We start from the raw sequence: 18848 nt of genomic DNA on the forward strand, positions 1-18848 counted from the left end.
AGTGGTACTAAAATGAAAGCTCCGTGCACAATCAGCCGCGCCATCACCATTCGATAGATCGGCAATCGACCGAACGAAATGGTATAAAACGAGAGCATTTGACACACACTCAAAGTAGTCAACTTTGGAGGGTTGCCGAGTAAAGTGTGGCTGGGAAGAGGGGGCGAAGTGCTGCCCAAGCAGAACAGAGCCAAATTATTCTGGACAATTTTCTGGCCATCGACAGTTCGGTGATCTGGCTGTGCTGACGACGTACGGCAACGATAGGTGGGTTCTGTAAAAATAGACATTATTTTAATACCTGTACCGCCACTTTGGTACTGTCACCATTAGTCGTCCATATTCATCGGACCGATGACTTACGTGTCAATGAAAACTACAACTATGAACACAACTGAGACAACAGCATTGCTGTAGTCCTTCTGCAAAACCAGTCATTTTTCATCAGCCATCACCCTGTAGAGCTGCTGCCAACGTAAGTCCACGATATTTCCCGGGTCTCTGCATTCTCAAATCGCTTCCAGCACTTTCTGTAATGTTCATCGTGTTTCTGACAAAACTAGTTATCGATATTCATTGGGACGCTTCTGTGACCGCCCCTAGTCGACTATTTTCGGTTTAATCCGCAATATAGCGACTGTCAATTCGTAATCGGTCCATGTCGACAACCTACTTGTGTTCAACACACCTTCAGCTGATAGTTAATAATTTCTTTAACAACTATTGTGACCCATCTCCATATTGGAAAAAATGTCGTCAAATCAAAGCTCATTGATGGGCACAGCGTTCAAAATAGCATTTATGACGTCTGTCGGGTCACCTCGCACTCAACTGATCGAGCTACAGAAGAATAAAGGTAAAATACAGAAACCCCTCTTTCATTTTGGGAAGCACCAAATAATATTCAAATATTCGCTAAGACTTTGGAAGCCTTAAGGCCACATTAGCAAGGGAAACTTCCTAAAAATATAATTGGGGAAATCTCCAAATGTGGAAACTACTTTCCTTGTTATGGGTTCTTCTTAATATCATTAGTATTTTATTCTGGAACAGAATAATTCGAAACGAACAGTATTCGTCCTCGGTTCCGCTTGCTTATGTAGCCTTAAGGCTTCCAAAGTCTTAGCGAATATTTGAATATTATCTTATGTTTCCCAAAATAAAAAAGATATTTGTTGTTTTGCCAACTTGATTCTTTGCAACTCGATCAGAATATGGCATTCTTGATCAATTCCCTAAATGTTTTATATAAGTACAAACACAATTTATTAAATTATCATTGAGTTCAGTTTTATTTTTTCTTCTTCTTTATTCAAATCTCCTTAATATAACTTAAGAAAATATTGTTATAAAATTATCTACTTACAATTATTTACAAAATATGTACATACATATAAATACAGAAAAAAAATATCACACTATTATTTACAACAATTATTATGTTACATAATATAAATAATGGCCTATGTAGAATAAATTTTATTTGAATAATTTACAGAATAGTTTACATGGAAACAAATGATAACACTTAAGTACAAAATAACTTAAATACGAAATCTATAAAAATGGGGGTTTTTTGTTATGCTTGCTTATTTAAAACTAAGCGAGGACATTGATCCACCTTATGAACATGTCCTTATAGCTTCTTTACAGATCATTTAAGTTTAATTATTACAATTTTGTCGATAAACTTTAATTATGAATTGTTTATTAAATTGCTTTGATTGGACATGTTGCAAATGGAATTTAATCTTCTAACCTAAAAAAAACCTTAAGAATTATATGATTTAACATTATAAGATTTTTTATGGAAAAAAGAAAGCACTTAATTTTCATAGTTTCCAATTATTGGAATTTTACCCAAAATGTGAACTACATTTATAAAATTTTGTCTTAGCATAAATAATTAAAATATACTTATTTAGTTACCAAAGGTGCAAAAATAATAAACAAATGTAGTTCCATAGAGGAAAATTCAAAAAATAACCTTTAGTTTCTTTCTTTGATGATTTAATTTCACAACACGATTCAAAACCTAAAACATATATTAGCAGTTACGATTTGGAAATTTTTCTATATTGTATCTTATAATGAAAACCATACATAGCAAATTTTGCATTCTTAAAGTCAAAAAGGCAGTGTTCGAATTATGGAAACTTTTTGGTGTGGGCATGCGTGGATGGATGATATAAATTATAAATAAATGATATTGTACATTTGTAAAGTGGAGATAATTTTGTTCGATATTGTTTTTGATATTTTTGTGGTGTGGGCGTGTGAAAGGAATGAAAACAAAGTAATTATGCAAATGGCTTCTGGTTCTGGTGTGAAGGGACGGAGGAAGACGGATTTATTTTTATCGGTAAGTTATTACTATCTGCAACCACAGGATTCAACAATCATATTGGGAAATTTTTTCACAATTCCCGTGGAGTTATTTTCCAAATACAATAACTGTAGTGACGAGTAGGTTTTGGCTGTACAACAAGGAACCAGCTCAAGATTCCGGTTTCTATGGCCAGGTTTGTTTAGCACTTTCTGTAAAAACCAGGAAATTTACAAATTATTACCGATTTCTTGTGAAAAACGATTCGCAAGCTAACAAACCTGTACAAATGAACTGTGCAGTGATGATGAACTCGCCACACTGGCTAATCTATTGCAAGAGCCTCGACAAAAATATGCATCATAGCCCTTTGGCTCAATAATCCAATCACTCCAGCCAATCTCTTCGAATGATATATACAACTTCTCCCGACAACATTCTGTGACGCCGTGCGTACAATTGATGGTACGCTTTTGGCGCGTCTGCCTTCGCCGACTCTGCGTATTGACAATGATGAAGGGTCGATAATCCATATCCGTGGAAATTATATGCTCCATAGCGGCCATATCACATGACTGGCATGTGATTTGTATTAAATGGCTGAGATCATGTTTGCCATACCAACGTTTTATGGGCCATTCTATGTCGATTTTCATCCATTCATCTGCAAGAGGAAAAAAATTAAAATGTTTAAATTAATTTATATTAAATAGTTTTTATAATTAATATTTTAATAAGAAATGTATGGTTTTAGACCTAAATTAGCAATTGTGTCCAGTGTTGTAAATTATATTAACCTTTAACTCCTGAGGTGGTGGTAAATTTTACCCTCCCTTCACATTTTCTTGAAATTCTCTATTCTATTACAATGAATAAAAACTTTGTTTACATTAAAAAAAAACATTATTTTTTTTACTTATTGTAATTTAAAATATACAAGCTTACTTTTAAAAAACAAATTATTATCAAATAAAATTTTTAACAAAGTTTTTTTCTGTAAAATTTAGAGGGGTAAAATTTACCACCACGTTATAAAATATGTCACCTCACAAGTTAAAGGTTAGTTCCTAGGAAATATATTTTTTATATTTAAGTTTAACAAAAACGAAAAGAAAATATTCTGTCATTATGATGTCAGTCTCTTATTGAACTTTTGCCGAACTGCATAGGTATGATATGAAAAATTCGACAGATCACTGATATATTTAAGCGCAATGGACATTCGGGCCATACACAGTACGGACAGCTCATTCTTGTATATCGATCCCTAATAAATAATATAATGTTTTGGTTGAAAAACTATTAAGAAATTATATATTCGAAACGAGAAACGAAAGAAACTATGTTAGAATTGGGATTGGAATTAATAAAATGACCGCGTACTCAAATGTATGTAAGAAATCACTATTGTTGTCCTAATTTTATGAGCGATGACACGTCACACAATTACAAGGTAATAGAAAACATGGGCACGGCTAAGAAGTTAGACTATACTACTGGTGATACTTTTGGAAGATTCTCAAGTTCTTCACGGTAGGCTCTCATATTTCAAATTTTAAAAATGTTATAAAACTGACAAAAATTTTGTTTTTGTCAGCATGGCTGGGATTTCTCTCATCACATACAGTTGACCTATTCATGTTCCATAAATTTGTAAATATTAGTTGTTTTAAATTTTTTTTACCGCTATTTTTCAGCTACCAAAATCATAGATAGCCTTTGACAAAAGAAAGTAAGAACAAAACAAACAAAATATATGCTTTGACTCTACCGATTCACACACAAAGTCACTCCCATTTGGGTGCTGTTGTTGTTGTTGCTTTGGGCAAAATGAGTACTCTGAACATATTTTTGATTTACTTTTGACACAATCGCAAAAAATATGATTTATTTATTATTTTCAAGTGATTTCGTATCAATTGGAGGTTAATTCACTCCCCACAAAAGCGGTGAAAGTCCAAACAATATTTTTCCAATGCAGCTAACCGGATATTCTAAATACAAGATGGACGAAAAAAAAAAGAAAACAAATCGCCCACCCCAGATAGAATCCCCTGATTTATTTTCTATGAACTTTGAACTTTTCCAAAAACAAAAGAATAATAAGAATTTCATTATTCTTGTTGTTGTTGCCAAGATGACTACACAGAAAACCACACGTAGAGCTGAAAGCAATGTCAAGAAGTCAGCATAACAAGTAATTATTTGATTTGCGTTTCATATATTATTGACGAGTCACACTTTTCAGCAATAAAATAAATGAGTATGACATGAAATTAACCATAGAAAAGCAAAAACATATGCGTAAAATCTAATCATATGCTATAGATAACAATTTTTTATAATCATCGTCACGCCTTTTGGGGTTAGTCTAAATATACACACACGTACACGCAAAGGCCGTCTTTTTACTCCTTACAGCACCTCTTAAATTTATACAATTCAAAGTGCTACCTTGCTTACCTTGAACATCAATGGACTGAACGGCTATTGTTTTCACGGATGGTATCCGATTCGTGGTGGTATCTTGTTGTACTTCTGACACTACAATTTTCTGCTGATTTTCCGATGTTATGTTGCGGTTGTTGGTCGAAAATGGATGTCTTGTCTTAAATAACCATAAAACGGCTGTGCTAACATCATAGCTATCTGCATCGGCATCATCCAGTTTAAAGGAAAAACACATAGATGGTTGCGCATCCAATTTATTGCATAATTCTTGTTCTACCGGGAGAAGAGGAGGGAGAGAAAGAGAGAGAAGAGCAAATTTTCAAAATTTTATACATTTTCAACAAAGCAACGCATTTTCGGACTTACCAACATCTAAGAATATGACTTTTTTACTTGTACGCGCATAATAATCATCTAAATCCTTTTTCGATGATTCCTCATCTTCTTGCTGTATTGTTCTACCCTCCAGAATCGGTTTGGGCAAATTTACCGCCGGCACATGTGGCCTTTCTTTGAGTCTTAATTTATCCAAGATCTGCTGCTTAACAAACTCAATGCGTAAGCGTGTTAGCTCCTCCTCCGTAACAAGTTCCTCTTCCTCCTCGTTTTTATGACTATTTTCACATTTTGGACAATGGATGTCAACTGATTTACCATTGGATTCACTGTTATGATTTGCACTTTTCTTTGGCTTTTCATCATCCTCATTATCTTCCTCCGCACGGACGGGGACATCAGGATATTCATATTCAACACTGTTTTTTGCGGGTGCATCACCAAACATACGCTCCTCACTGCTGCTGCTATAGTCATCATACACCATGGACAAATGTTGCCACAAGCGTGGTATATTTTTCGGTGCATTTTCACGAAAAACTGTCCTTTGCTGTAAACTGTTTTCAATTTGGCGACGATGTTCGATCTGCAGTTGCATGTGGCGTTTAAAACGTTGTTCGTAACGCCTGGAACTCTCTTCCTCTTCACTGCTGCCTATGTTGTGGTGTTGATGTTGCTTGACATGTTTGCGGGCATGATGGGTCTGATGCTGGTCGTGGGTGGGATGATGATTTTGTGCACCCTGGACGTGATTACGATACTGATGATGTTGACGCATAAAATGTGTTACAGCGTTCGAACCTCCACTAGGCTGAGACTTGGCATGAAGGCGATTGTAAATGTTATTATTTTCCATGGCCAAAAAAGCCAGCAACACAAATGCTATAAAATATTTAGCCATTTTATTGAATTTCTTTGTTGTTTTATTATTTATTAGAAGACCTAGAAGATTATTGGCAGTTGTTTTCACAAATATTGGAGAATTTTCGAGTTGTTTGAATTTGAATTGTTTTTCTATTTTATTTCGCTATCTAAGTTGGTGCAATGCTAGTTTTTATAATTTGACACTTTAGATACTATCTCTTAGGAAGCATTAAAAATCGTTCTTTAGTCCTTGATATTTTACAAAACATAGAGTTTTTTGCTTTTTTCTTTGATTGTTGAATATTGATTTTGTGATGGGTTAGTTGTTGTTTGAAAGTTTCCTTTTTTGGATTTCTTTCTTTTACGTTACTGCATTGTCTTCGGGTTAATCTGAAAAAAAAAAGAATAAAAAAATTATTAAGAAAACTCATATTAGAAATTTTACACATTAATAATCGACACACAAGCGAGAGGATATATTTTACGAGCGATCACGATGCTATAGATCAGACCTGAGAAAAATCATATAAAGATATTCTTTAACAGAAAATCGGAAAATGAATTTTTCTTATATTTTACAATACTAATGCTTACTTTTTAAATTACTAAATTAATATTAAAATATTATAAAATGGATTTTGATTGATTGGTTGCTAACCAAAAACTAAGAAATAATTGTCTGTGTGCGCTCAGATCTGCCATAGGCCTTTGAGACAGAAGAAATGATCGTGCAATATGTAAACGAACTCAGTGCAATATTGTGAATATAAAACTGGCCTGTAGCTTAAAAAAGTATTTTTTTCTGGCTTAAGTCATCGGCTGGCTTCACCGCTTAGACTTTGTAACTGGTTCTAGCTCATGTGGCAGAACATTGTATATAAAAGTTCACGTTTTCTCATAGACACCATACAACGCTATCTCTATATTCGGTATTTTAGGAATTTATTGGTTGATAGGTTTAATAAAGTGTTCTACCTCATTTTTGGAAAAGTATTGCCTATATAGGTTCACGTTTTCCTGCAGCTCCCCTAAAGAGATTCCTCCTCATATTCGGTATTTTAGCAATTTAGATCACATTTTCTATAACTCCTAAGAAATGTCAAAAGATAAAGAATTTATAAGAAACATGGTTTTTAGTTACTACATTTTGTAAAAAGGACATGTGAAATAAAAACATTGAATCCTCACAAAGCGAAAAATAAACAATTTTAAAGAAGTTAACTTTGAGTGTTTTAATTTTTTTTTCAAGTGCTCCGATTTGTGGCTGAAAATTAGGCTTACGCCCATTGCTATTTTTTTGAATCTACGTGATTTGTAGCAAAATATCTTTGTGAGTATTTAATATAATTTTTTGTTTTTTAATGAAATCTGAATAAATTTTTCCATGACCATTGTAGCCATTGTAACTTTTCTTTTTTAATTCGCGATAAGCTTAATGAACGGAAATTTACAGTGAGAAGTGAAAAAAAGAGAATAAAGAGATACCAAACAACAACCACTAGGCGTTATTTATCACCTTTTGAATATTGCTATGTATGTATTTGAAATCTAAAAAAATATCTATTTTGTATAAGAGAAACAATTCCAAAGGACAAAATACCTAATATTTATATCCTTCGTAAATTTCAATGGCAAAAAATGTGCATGGTCCGCATATATTCGACGCCAAAGCTGATTTATTAGAACTTCACTTTTATTCATATTTTGGATAACCTTAGAGATTATTAATTTACTTATTTATATTTTATTCTAGTTTTTTTTTTTTTTCTCGTATTTGTGGCACTCAATTCTTTGGAAAATGTTTGAGACTTGTAAAGAATCCCTGTCGCTACAAATAAATATTAAATATTAATAAATCTTAAATATTTTCCATATGTCCTTAAATATTTCTTGGATTTTTTTCAATATTTTCCAATGCAAATTTTTATAAGTGCTCACCCTATGTAAATATTTCTGCTAATAAAAAACAGCTAAAATTACGATGTTAGCGGGCATGATGGGTCTGATGCTGATCGTGGGTGGGATGATGATTTTGTGTCCTCTGGTCGTGATTACGACATTGATGATGTTGACCCATAAAATGTGTTACAGCGTTCGAACCTCCAGCGATTGTAAATGTTTTTATTTTCCACAGTTCAAGAAAGTGTTAAAGTGGCAGGTTCTAATTTTTGACTCCCTAAACCTCTCTTGTGCCAATATTTTTAAAAGGAAATAAACAAATACGAGCTACTTGAAATATACAAAAATAAGAAAGTATAATTACCATGGACGTAATCTGCAAATTAATTTTTATTCATAGCTCTCAACATTCAAGTGGTTTTTCTCAATTCCAAGAAATATAAATCCGTTAAATCCGTTTCAAAAAAATCAGGTCAGGACCCCACTAAACTTGCACTTTTTTCATATATATAATTTTTGTATTTGGTATTCTTTATCACTTTGAATTCAAGTGGTTTTTATTAGTTTTTTTTTTTAAACTGCGTTATTATGTTTCAATTTATGTGTCTATTTTTTTTTTTTTTTTTGAAAAGACACTCAAACACACATATTTATAACCGTGTAGTAAATTAATTAAATGGTCATATAATCACAATAATTCCCATAATTTGTTATTAATTTTTATTGTTGTTATTATTCTTTTTTATAATTGTTATTATTTGTTTAATTTGTTTCTTTTTATGATTTAACGCCACTGTTGTGCAAAAAAAATCAAAGTATAAAGTTCACTTTCTCAGATGGTTAGTTGGTTTGCTAGACGACGTCAAATATCCAGGCAACGAGTTGGACGCGATTTATGCTTTCTGAACTGAAGTGAATTACTCTTGATCGGTGGCCGATGTTTTAATGAATGAATGTCGAAGGAAAATGTGTAAAGCATTTATTTCATATGATTGAGTTTGTTGAGAATTTCTTTTATCACCACACACTCACAGACGCAAATACACATACACACTAACATTATTTCTAAAAGAACATTTTCTTCGGCTCCACCAACCAATCTAGCTGCCACAATACATCCACATGTCGTTTCTTATCATTAATTTAAGAGAATGTCAAATGCTCTTAAATTCTCTTAACACATTAGCGACTATTTTCTCTTCAACGAATTGCAAAGAGAACGAGAGACATGACATATGGTATACAATTTTTAGTGTGCAAGACATCGATCTTGAATGCATTACATTACCTGTAATATAAGTTTGTTTGATTTGTAAGTTTTCGTCAATATTGCATCAGGTCTTAGTCAGGGGGTTGCCATTTTGTATAATTAAGTAGGAAGAAAGGTGAACACATTTTTTTAAATATGTGTGTTAAAGAAACTATTTTTTATATTTAAGTACTTTTAAGAGTAAACGGATGTTCTTTTAAAATGGGTCCATATCAACTTTAACATGGGAAGCTCCTAAAATACTCTTCCTAGATTTCAAAATTTCCCCATAGCTCTAGTTACCATTTTTTCCGACATTCAAAGGGATTCCAATTCCGTAATATCAGATTTTAAAGAAAATATTTTTCAAGGGCCTTTCTAAGTTGCAATGGTGTTTTTTAAGATAATCTTTTAAAAGACTTGCAGATTTACAATCGTAGGGTATTATGTCTTTGTGCATTTGTTTGAAACATGCAAAAGGAAACGAGATGGACCCATAGTTCCTTTTGATGATCTGCATCTGAGTCGATCTATGTATGTCCGTCCGTCCGTACGTCTGTCTGTCCGTCTGTCTATGTATTTTTGTATACAAAGTACAGGTCGCATTTATTGCCCGATCCAGATGAAATTTTGCACAAATCATTTGTTTGTCCCTATTGAAATTGGAGATAATCGGTCAAAATTTAGATATAGCTCCCATATATATCTTCGTCCGATTTGCCTTTTATTGTGCACCAAACGTGTAATATCAGCCCGAATAGTATGGAAATTTGCACCTACAACCAAATTAGGCCTGAAAATAAGTATGCCAAATTTGATCGAAATCGGGTCAGATATAGCTATAGCGCCCATATATATTGTTCATCCGATTTGTTATTTTTGTCCTCTGCAGCGGTAATATGCACTCTGTAACAACAATATTTGGGCAAATATGTCAAATGCAGCTCAGAAATATATTTGCTAAATTTTATCGAGATCGGTTCAGATTTGGATATAGCTCCCATCTATATCTTTATCTGATTTCAAATTAAATTTTGCACAATATGGGCTATATATCTCCCATTTATAACTTCGTCCGATTTACCTTTTATTGTGCACCAAACGTCTAATATTTGCCCAAATGGGATGAAATTAGGCAATTGAGTCTAGAAGCTAGTATGTCAAATTTGGTGAAGATAGGTTCAGAAATAGCTATAGCTCCCATATATACTTTTCAACCGATTTGTAGTATCTGTTGCCCATAGCCGCAATATGCACTCCGTAACAACGATATTCAGAGAAATATATCAAATTAGGCTTAAAATAAGTATGCCAAATTTGATCCAAATCGGTTCAGATATAGCTATAGCTTCCATATATATTGTTCATCCGATTTGCTATTTTTGTCCACCGCAGCCGTAATATGCACTCTGTAACAAAAATATTTTGGGGAAATATATCAAATGCAGCTCAGAAATATCTTTGCCAAATTTTATCGAGATCGGTTCAGATTTGGATATAGCTCCCATATATATCTTTATCTGATTTCAAATTAAATTTTGCACAATATGGGCAATACAAGTCCGAATTTAAAAAATACAAATGCTTCGGCATATTTAGTCCTTCGAACTTTAAAATAAAAATGGGATATTCGGTATTTTGATGATTTTTGCCACATTTTTCCACGGATTTGTCTAAAAATTGGTATTTGTAGATCATAATGGATTTTAGCTCTAGTGGCGAAAAATTGTATGCATAGATCCATATTTTGGTATAGCCCCCATAAAACGGCACCTCCCGATATTCGGTATCTTAATGATTTTCGCCACATTTTTCTACGAATTTGTTTAATTTTAGTATTTGCAGGTCATAATGGGTCCAAGTTTTTGTATAGTCACCATATAACGTTAACTCCCAATACTCGATACCTTGATGATTTTCACCACATTTTTCCACGAATTTGTCTAATAATTGGTAATTGTAGTTCATAATGGGTTCTAGCACCGGTGGCGCGACTTAGTATGTATAGGTCCACGTTTTCCAATAGCGCACATATAACGATACCCACCGATATTCGGTATTTTAATTATCCTAGTCACATTTACTCACGAAATTATTTCAAATGTGGTATTTAAGAAGACTTTGTAGATGACAATCCTTAAAGCATAAATTTGCATATATACAGGGTGAGATAAAAAAAACTGCAACAAAGCCACAATTTTTACATTTTTTTAAATTTTATTAAATGATTTTTCAAATTTGGAATTTTAGAAGATTTGATAGATGAAAATCCTTGAAGTATAAAATTCAGCCTAAAATAAAGTGTAAATCGTGTAAATAAAGTGTAAATCGTTTCCTAAAGTAGCTTCCTACAAATATAGAATTCCTCATTTGGATCTTTCTCGACTAGAAGTATCAGTTGGCTATTACACTGTGCAATTCATATGTAGGAGCACTTTCACCTAATACATTCACCATATCATTATGAATTTCTTATCCCGATAAAACTTTTTTATGTAAATATTTAATGACAGCACGTATTTCTAATTTTTCCATTGTAAAGAAATTGCGTCTTTTTTGAACACCTGTTTCTATATGAAGGAGTTGCCAGATCGAAACAAAATTTAATATGTGTTCATAACAGAGAAGGAAGTTTCCAAAACACTTAACATTTTTCTGTTTATACCGCGCTTTTTGTGCTAGACTAAGAAGTTTCCGAACTGCCCTCGTACTTACTATTATCATCAATTCCGATTTATAAAAAAACGTATTTTTATTTCTGACAAATGTAGAATTTTTCCGAAATCCTGCAAATTTTCTTATAATTGCGGTTTATAAATCAGAAACCTAATGGGTAAGAATCCCTCAGATAGAATGTGGTCGATGCACGTGCTATTCTGTATTTCGATGATTTTTAGCCAAAGTAAACATATTGTCTATAATTTGAAATTTCTGTAATCCACCAAGGCCCCATGCAACAGTTTCATTGGAGTGCGAATTTTAGAAAAAATTAATCAATATATTGTAAATTTTTTCCTATGGTACGAGTAAAAAAAATCGGTTCGGTTAAACTGAATGACATTTTAACTATTCAAGAGATATTCAGTATGCTACGAATATCTAAAGATATGAAAGTGGAAAGATAAAACTTAAAATCTCCACGAAAATTGAGGCGAAATTTTCCAAAAATCTCAGAGCTCCGTCAATTTTTTTTATGGAAGGAAATTATACCATATAAAAGACATATTCATTCCCAACCTTGGAAACTGTGTATTCACACCACTTTGATAAACATTATACTTCCTCAATGGTATAAAGCGATTTTTCCATCAAAATATGATATGACATTATTTTGCCATTATTAAACCCTTATGGGGCAAAACAAACGAAAACAAGTGGGCGCAAAAATATAAACACTGTATTTTTAGAATTTTATTTTTCTTTAGAGATAACTCAATATCGTCATTTCAGGGAGTTCTAAATGTAGTCAAGTCATTTCTTTAATCACACTCGACAGTTGAGCAATTCCACGGATCATGCATATAATTAATAGACCCACATGTATATACAAACCTATATAAGTATATGCGCAAATAAAAAATTTCGAGGTTACAAATCTGTATATTCTTATCAACGACAAAAAAAGACAAAAACCACACGCACAATGAGCGTGGGGAGCGTATTTTCCCAATGAAAGTGATAGTGGAGATAGCACAGGTAATAGACCTTAAATCACTTTCATAAGTAACGCCCCTTTTGCGATTACGTCAGGAATACATAGACAACTATTACGATTTAAATCCATTTCAACAGAAGTGATGTATGGATCTGGCACACGATCATTGGCAGAAAGAAGCGCTACTCATTCTTAATACGCTTTTTATTGGCTAATATTTCAAAAACGGTTTTGCCTTTTTATGTTTTTCGCAAGCGGCTTGCGTAGGAGTTATCTGATCTCGGCGGTGTAATTAAAATAAAGATTAAATCAATTTTTAATTATATTCATTTCCGCAATGTTCTCAATAAGCTACTTTTGATTTTATAATTAATAAACATATCTAGCAATGTTTTGGAAAGTTTTCACTTGTTGACATGGCAACATATTTTTATTATTTGGAATAACATTGACTTTTTCAATAAAGATGCCAATCGTACAGAAAATGTCAATCGTACAGAAAACTGCAATCTTTTCAAGTTAAATTACATTTTTCTAACTGTAGGAGGGATTCTAGATATCATAACATAGTCAATACGTAGCCTCAATAACACTCTTGTACATTTTTATACCCTCCACCATACTATGGAGGGTATATTAACTTTGCCATTCCGTTTGTAACTCCTCGAAATACTCATGTGATACCCAACAAAGTATATATATACTTGATCAGCGTAAAATTTTATGTAGATTTAGCGATGTCCGTCTGTCTGTCTGTCGGTCTGTCTGTGGAATCGAGATAGAAGGCTAAAATTTTGCACACATGTTTATTTTGGCAGTAGGCAAGTTAAGTTCGTAAATGGGCCGTGCAGGTTCACGTTTTCATATAGCCCCTATACAAGGGCACCTCCCGATATTCGGTATTATGATGAGTTTAGCGACACTATTCACCGGAATTGTTTCAAATTTGGTATTTGAAGTTCCAAAGAGATACTACATCCTAAGATCGAAAATTGTCTGTGCACGTCCACGTCTTCGTATAGCCCCCATATAACGGTACCTTCCGATATTCGATCTTTTCATGATTTTAGCGACATTATTTACCGGATTTATTTCGAATTTCGTATTTGAAGTTCGTAATGGGTACTACAGCCTATGACAAAAAATTTTGTATGCAGGCCAACGTCTTCGCATAACTCCCATATATTTGCCTGTTTAACAGTAGTTTTCAGAATTTTTTGAAATTTTTCAAGTTCCTTCGAAATGGTGGAGTGTATTAAAAGTTCGGCTCGGCCGAACTTAGCTGCTTTTTTACTTGTTTACTATTAGCCTAGTAACATATAAATTGACAAAATTGAATTTTGGGCCAAATTCTGCCACACATTCCATACTTCATTGAAATTTGATATGTATAGCGTGTTTGGTACATCAAATACACAAAATCAAACGAAAAATGTATATAGGAACTATATCCAAATCTGCACCGATTTCCATATATAAAATTTTACACATTTGTTTCCAGATTTTATTAAAATTAGAGACATATAAAATCGACCAAGAATATGTATGTGAGCTATATCCAAACGTCAACCGATTACAATATAATTTGACAAATTTATTTTTGTACCAAATTCCGTCACTTATTCCAAATTTCATTGGAATCAATTATTCATATCGTGTTTGGTGAACAAAATATATGAAGTCGGCAGAAATCGTATATGGGAGCCAAATTTTAAGCGATTTTAATATAATTTGGCAAATTCATTTTAGTTTCGAATCCCAGACGAATTTGGACGGTGTCCAAATTTCATTGAAATTGGGGATACATAGCGCGTTTGGTGCATCAAAAATGTGACATCGGCCGAAGATATGTACTGGACAATTGTATCGTATCGAATTGTATATGTATCGACAATTTGTGTTTGTACCAAATTCTGCCACTCACTCCGAATTTCTTTGGAAGCGAACATACATATCGTGTTTGTGAATCCAAAGCATAAAATCGGCAGAAAATATTTATGGGAGCTATATCCAAATCAGTACCGATTTCAGTATCCGATTTAGTATATGAAGGTAGTTTTGGAAATGTTTACTAAGTGTGCGAACTGTACTAAATGGTTCAACATTTGGGAGGCTGGAGTTTTGTTTTGAGGGTTGATTTGTGATGGGGAGGTATTTTTGGAAATGTGTACCACAAGTGCACGAAAAGTAGTAAATAGTAATATCTGTGGTACAATTTGGTATTGGTGCTTGCAGTTTGTAATTTTGTATTAGGGTCGGTCATCATGTGTAGACTTGACATATGGTGATAGTTTTGGAAGTGTGTATCATAATTGTACGAAAAGTAATAAATGATAATAGATTTGTTCCTGATTTAAGCGATAAATATTGAATCTAAAATTTGATATTTAGATAGCAATTTGTATCTGAGGTTGGGATTTGGAGATGAGTTTGGAAAGCGTTATAAATTTGTACGAAAAGTACTACACTAAATTTGGTCTTGGTTGAAGGAGTAAAGATAAAATTCTGAAATTTTATATTTGGATTTCTTATGGTATTTGCGTTTGAAATTTTGTTGTCGTTTGGAAATCTAGTGTTTACATATGGAGACGCTAAAATAGTTTTGGATTTGAAGTTCGTAATGGGTAGGAAATTATTTATATCGTTCCATGTGAGGGATATATGAAACCCTTATATAACTTTTCTTTTGTACCCTACACCACATATTGGTAAGGGTGTAATGTCTTTGTGCATGTGTTTATAATGTGGAGAAGGAAGCGAGATTGATCTATGGTTATTTTTGAGGATCTTCATAGAATCACTATCTAAGTCGATTTTTGCATGTCAGTCCGTTCGTATGTCTATGTATTTTTGCGAACAAAAATAGGTTGCATTTATTATCCAAAAGATGCAATTTTTCAAACAATATTTGTTTGGGCCAATGGCGAACACTATTGAAATTGGTGAGAATCGGTTCAAATTTAGATATAGCCCCCATACATATATATCTTCTACCGATTTCGGCACAAAAATACGTCTGTCAAATTTAATCGAGAGCGGATGAGATTAGTATATAGGTACCATATACATATATAAATATCAGGTCTGTTGTGCACCAAATAGCTAATATCAGCTCAAACGGACTGAGTTTTGGTAATTCAGACTGAATCCATCCTAGAAACAAGGACTTCAAATTGTATGAAAATCGGTTCAGATATATCTATAGCTGCCATATATATGTTTCTTCCGATTTGGGGGTTTAAGTTTCTCACATGCGTAATATGCACACCACAACAATCGTCTTTAGTACCAGATCGGTTCAAATTTGGGTTTTTGTGCACGATTTTAGGTTTTTTGTGCAGCAAATGGCTAATATCAGCCCAAATGGACTGAATTTGCGCAATTCCGATGGAATTCAGCCTAAAAGCAAGTGCTTCAAACTTGGTGAAAATAGCTTCAGACATAGCTATAGCTTCCATGTATCTGTTTTATCCACAACTGATACTGGGCATCAGATACTGCTCGAAAATACCTCTGCCAAATTTTATCGAGATCAATTCAGATTTTTATATAGCTTCGATATACATCTTCATCCGATTTTACGGTTACGGTTTAATAGATTTTTTCATATTCAACCGATTTTTTCCATTTGGTGAAACTCGTCCGGTATATCTATCGCTCCAATAAATTTCTTCTTTTTAATATAATCCTTATTGAAGTCATATCATGTACTATACAGCAATATTCTTTGATTCATACTTGGTATGATCTACTTCATATAAATTTCCAATATAAACTTTTTTGTTACATGAGCCCTGCTAAATACGCATAGTGGTGTATGGTATTATATAGTCGCCCCGCCCATTCCTTACTGGTTTTTAATTTGGCATCGCAAGTTGCCATTTACACATACCGCTCAAATACTGTACATCGGCCCTTATAGACATCTTTTACAACCCATATCTTCCTTGCCCATGGTCGTCTCTTTGCAAGCTAAAATCCAATGCTATAAGCAATAAGGGAATTAATCAAGGGAATTTTTCACGCAAATCCCAAGCGCTCCCCTCAACCCGATATTTCATTGGCAACCCTATAAAAAGTGCGCTCATATTATGCATGCCTTTGCATAAATTCTTTAAGTTCCGAAAAAATGTTGCAAACTACATTTTTCATTGGCCATTACTAGTGCAACTGGGTGCTTGCACACACACACACACACTCACGTACATTCTCGCATGCATGCACGCGTTTTGTGCAGACCGACCACCAAACACATCTTCCCCGCCGTCACATAAAAATAGCCACCACAATGTTTATATTTTATTTGACAAGCGGACACGTTTTGATCGATTCGTTCATGCGATTGACATTGCACTGTGGTTCAATGCGCCGCAGGTACCTTGGCTATCTTCTTGATTAAATATTTATGAAATAAAACTTCTAAATTCAAGTGCTTAGATAAACAAACAAAAGTTAATTCTTACGTTTGTGACCACCATTGAAGAAACTGCTTTTTTTGGTTGTTTGTAATAATCGGCACGAGTTTATACGATCAACTGATTACAGTTATTTGTGTCGCGCGTGTATTCGCTAAGGTCGAAGACCGCTCAAGAAACACTCTAATTGTTGGTGTTCTTGTGAACTTTTGTGATATGTTTTAACGGGAAGGCAATGCCTCATGGCAATAGATTGGGCGATGCACACGCTTCACTTCTGGCATGAGATAATTAATGGCTACAACAGTACCTTGTGCATAACTTTGTTTGTAGGTACACACGGAGCATAACAGTCGAGTTAGTTTTCCACACAGTCCCTTCTGTAACATTATCAACATTATTTTGAGGTAATTCAAAACCAAAAAAAAAAATAAAAACCAAGTGTAAGGTCGGTTAACTTGTGTCTTGGATCCTAGGCCCTGTGAAAAAGTATACAAAAATTGTTTACATTAAAAAGTGAGGTTGGTGGTAAAAAAATTGTTTAAAAATTTCGAAAAACAAGTTAAATAGTATCATCAGCCGGTATTGCCGACAAATGTATACCCTCAGCCAATGTTCCATTATTTAACTATATTTGGACTTCTGTTATAATTATTCAAATTGTTGAACCTCTATGGAGTAGGTTCCGATGGAATGGGCCAGTATTGTCCATTTCGTATCGGACCTAAATAAATATGATATAAATATTGCGACGTGACAGTTTTGGACAACATCGACTACCTGCTTCACTTTATATGAGATATGTGATAATTTTTAGAAAATGTGACGAAGTATTTCATTTTCAGACTTCATCTGATACAGGTAAAAATATTAGTATCCATTTTATGCGAAATCATTAATTCCGATAAATTCCATGTTCATAGCAAGTTGTGAGGAATATCTGACTTGTCTCGCAAGTTATGGTCGATATAAGTATTGAAAATTGTGGCCCCTTGTGGGTGAGGTACCAAAGGGGATGGCAGATATCCATCATCTTCACAACAGATCTTCTTCAAAATGTTGACCCTTTGTGGGGGATGTACCAGAAGGGGTGGAGCGATACACAGCAGATCTTGCGTTAGTTGAAATAATGGAATGTGTGAAATATGAAGAGAACCGGATGATTATTTCGGATTTTATAATCGTTTCGGTTATTCAAATCTTTGACTTTTTGTATGGGAGGTACCAGAAGGAATTGTCCGATCTCTACCATATTTTTAACAGATCTTGTGTTGATCAATGGATATTCAACATTTCATTATTTTGTGGGGGAGGTACCAGAAGGAGTGGACCCATATATTCCATCTTAACACCAGATCTTGGGTTTATAAAAATATTGGGATATGGACATTTTAAGACAATCGGGTTTTTACATCACATTTTAAAAGGGTTATAATTATTCAAAATTGTTACCCTTTGTGGGGGAGGCTCTTGATGGAGTGGGCCTATATTATCCATTTTTGCAATTGACCTTGAACTGATACAAGTATTAGGATATGCAAAGTTGGAGCAAAGTCGGATTATTACTTCTCTTTCGGTGCAGAAAATATTTTTTTGTTTGTTTTTGATTAATTGCGACCTTTTCGGGGGAGGTGCCACAAAGAGCGGACCGGT

General features: G+C 33.7%; 1 protein-coding gene across 1 annotated transcript; it reads right to left on the minus strand.

Moving 5' to 3' along the window:
* Nucleotides 1–1264: 1264 nt before the first annotated feature.
* On the minus strand, nucleotides 1265–8835 carry LOC101892892 (growth/differentiation factor 8). The gene is made up of 5 exons (XM_005178172.4): nucleotides 8241–8835; nucleotides 5144–6367; nucleotides 4790–5050; nucleotides 2608–2990; nucleotides 1265–2538 (listed from the first exon to the last, which is right to left on the minus strand). The coding sequence occupies exons 2-5, from the start codon at nucleotides 6012–6014 to the stop codon at nucleotides 2374–2376; spliced, it is 1680 nt and encodes a 559-aa protein (XP_005178229.1). The 5' UTR covers nucleotides 6015–6367; nucleotides 8241–8835; the 3' UTR covers nucleotides 1265–2373.
* Between the last annotated feature and the right edge of the window lie 10013 nt (nucleotides 8836–18848).

The sequence above is a fragment of the Musca domestica genome, unplaced genomic scaffold (genome assembly GCF_030504385.1).
Source record: "Musca domestica strain aabys unplaced genomic scaffold, Musca_domestica.polishedcontigs.V.1.1 7, whole genome shotgun sequence".
Taxonomy (NCBI): Eukaryota; Metazoa; Arthropoda; class Insecta; order Diptera; family Muscidae; genus Musca; species Musca domestica.

What these genes read in the sequence shown, in the direction of transcription:
- LOC101892892 (XM_005178172.4), bottom strand. Translation starts at nt 6,014, where the DNA reads ATGGCTAAATATTTTATAGCATTTGTGTTGCTGGCTTTTTTGGCCATG. An exon ending in TCAGTCCATTGATGTTCAAG is followed by an intron (nt 2,991 to 4,789) that starts GTAAGCAAGGTA and finishes TTCCTCTTGCAG; the next exon opens with ATGAATGGATGAAAATCGAC. An exon ending in TGCACAGTTCATTTGTACAG is followed by an intron (nt 2,539 to 2,607) that starts GTTTGTTAGCTT and finishes TGGTTTTTACAG; the next exon opens with AAAGTGCTAAACAAACCTGG.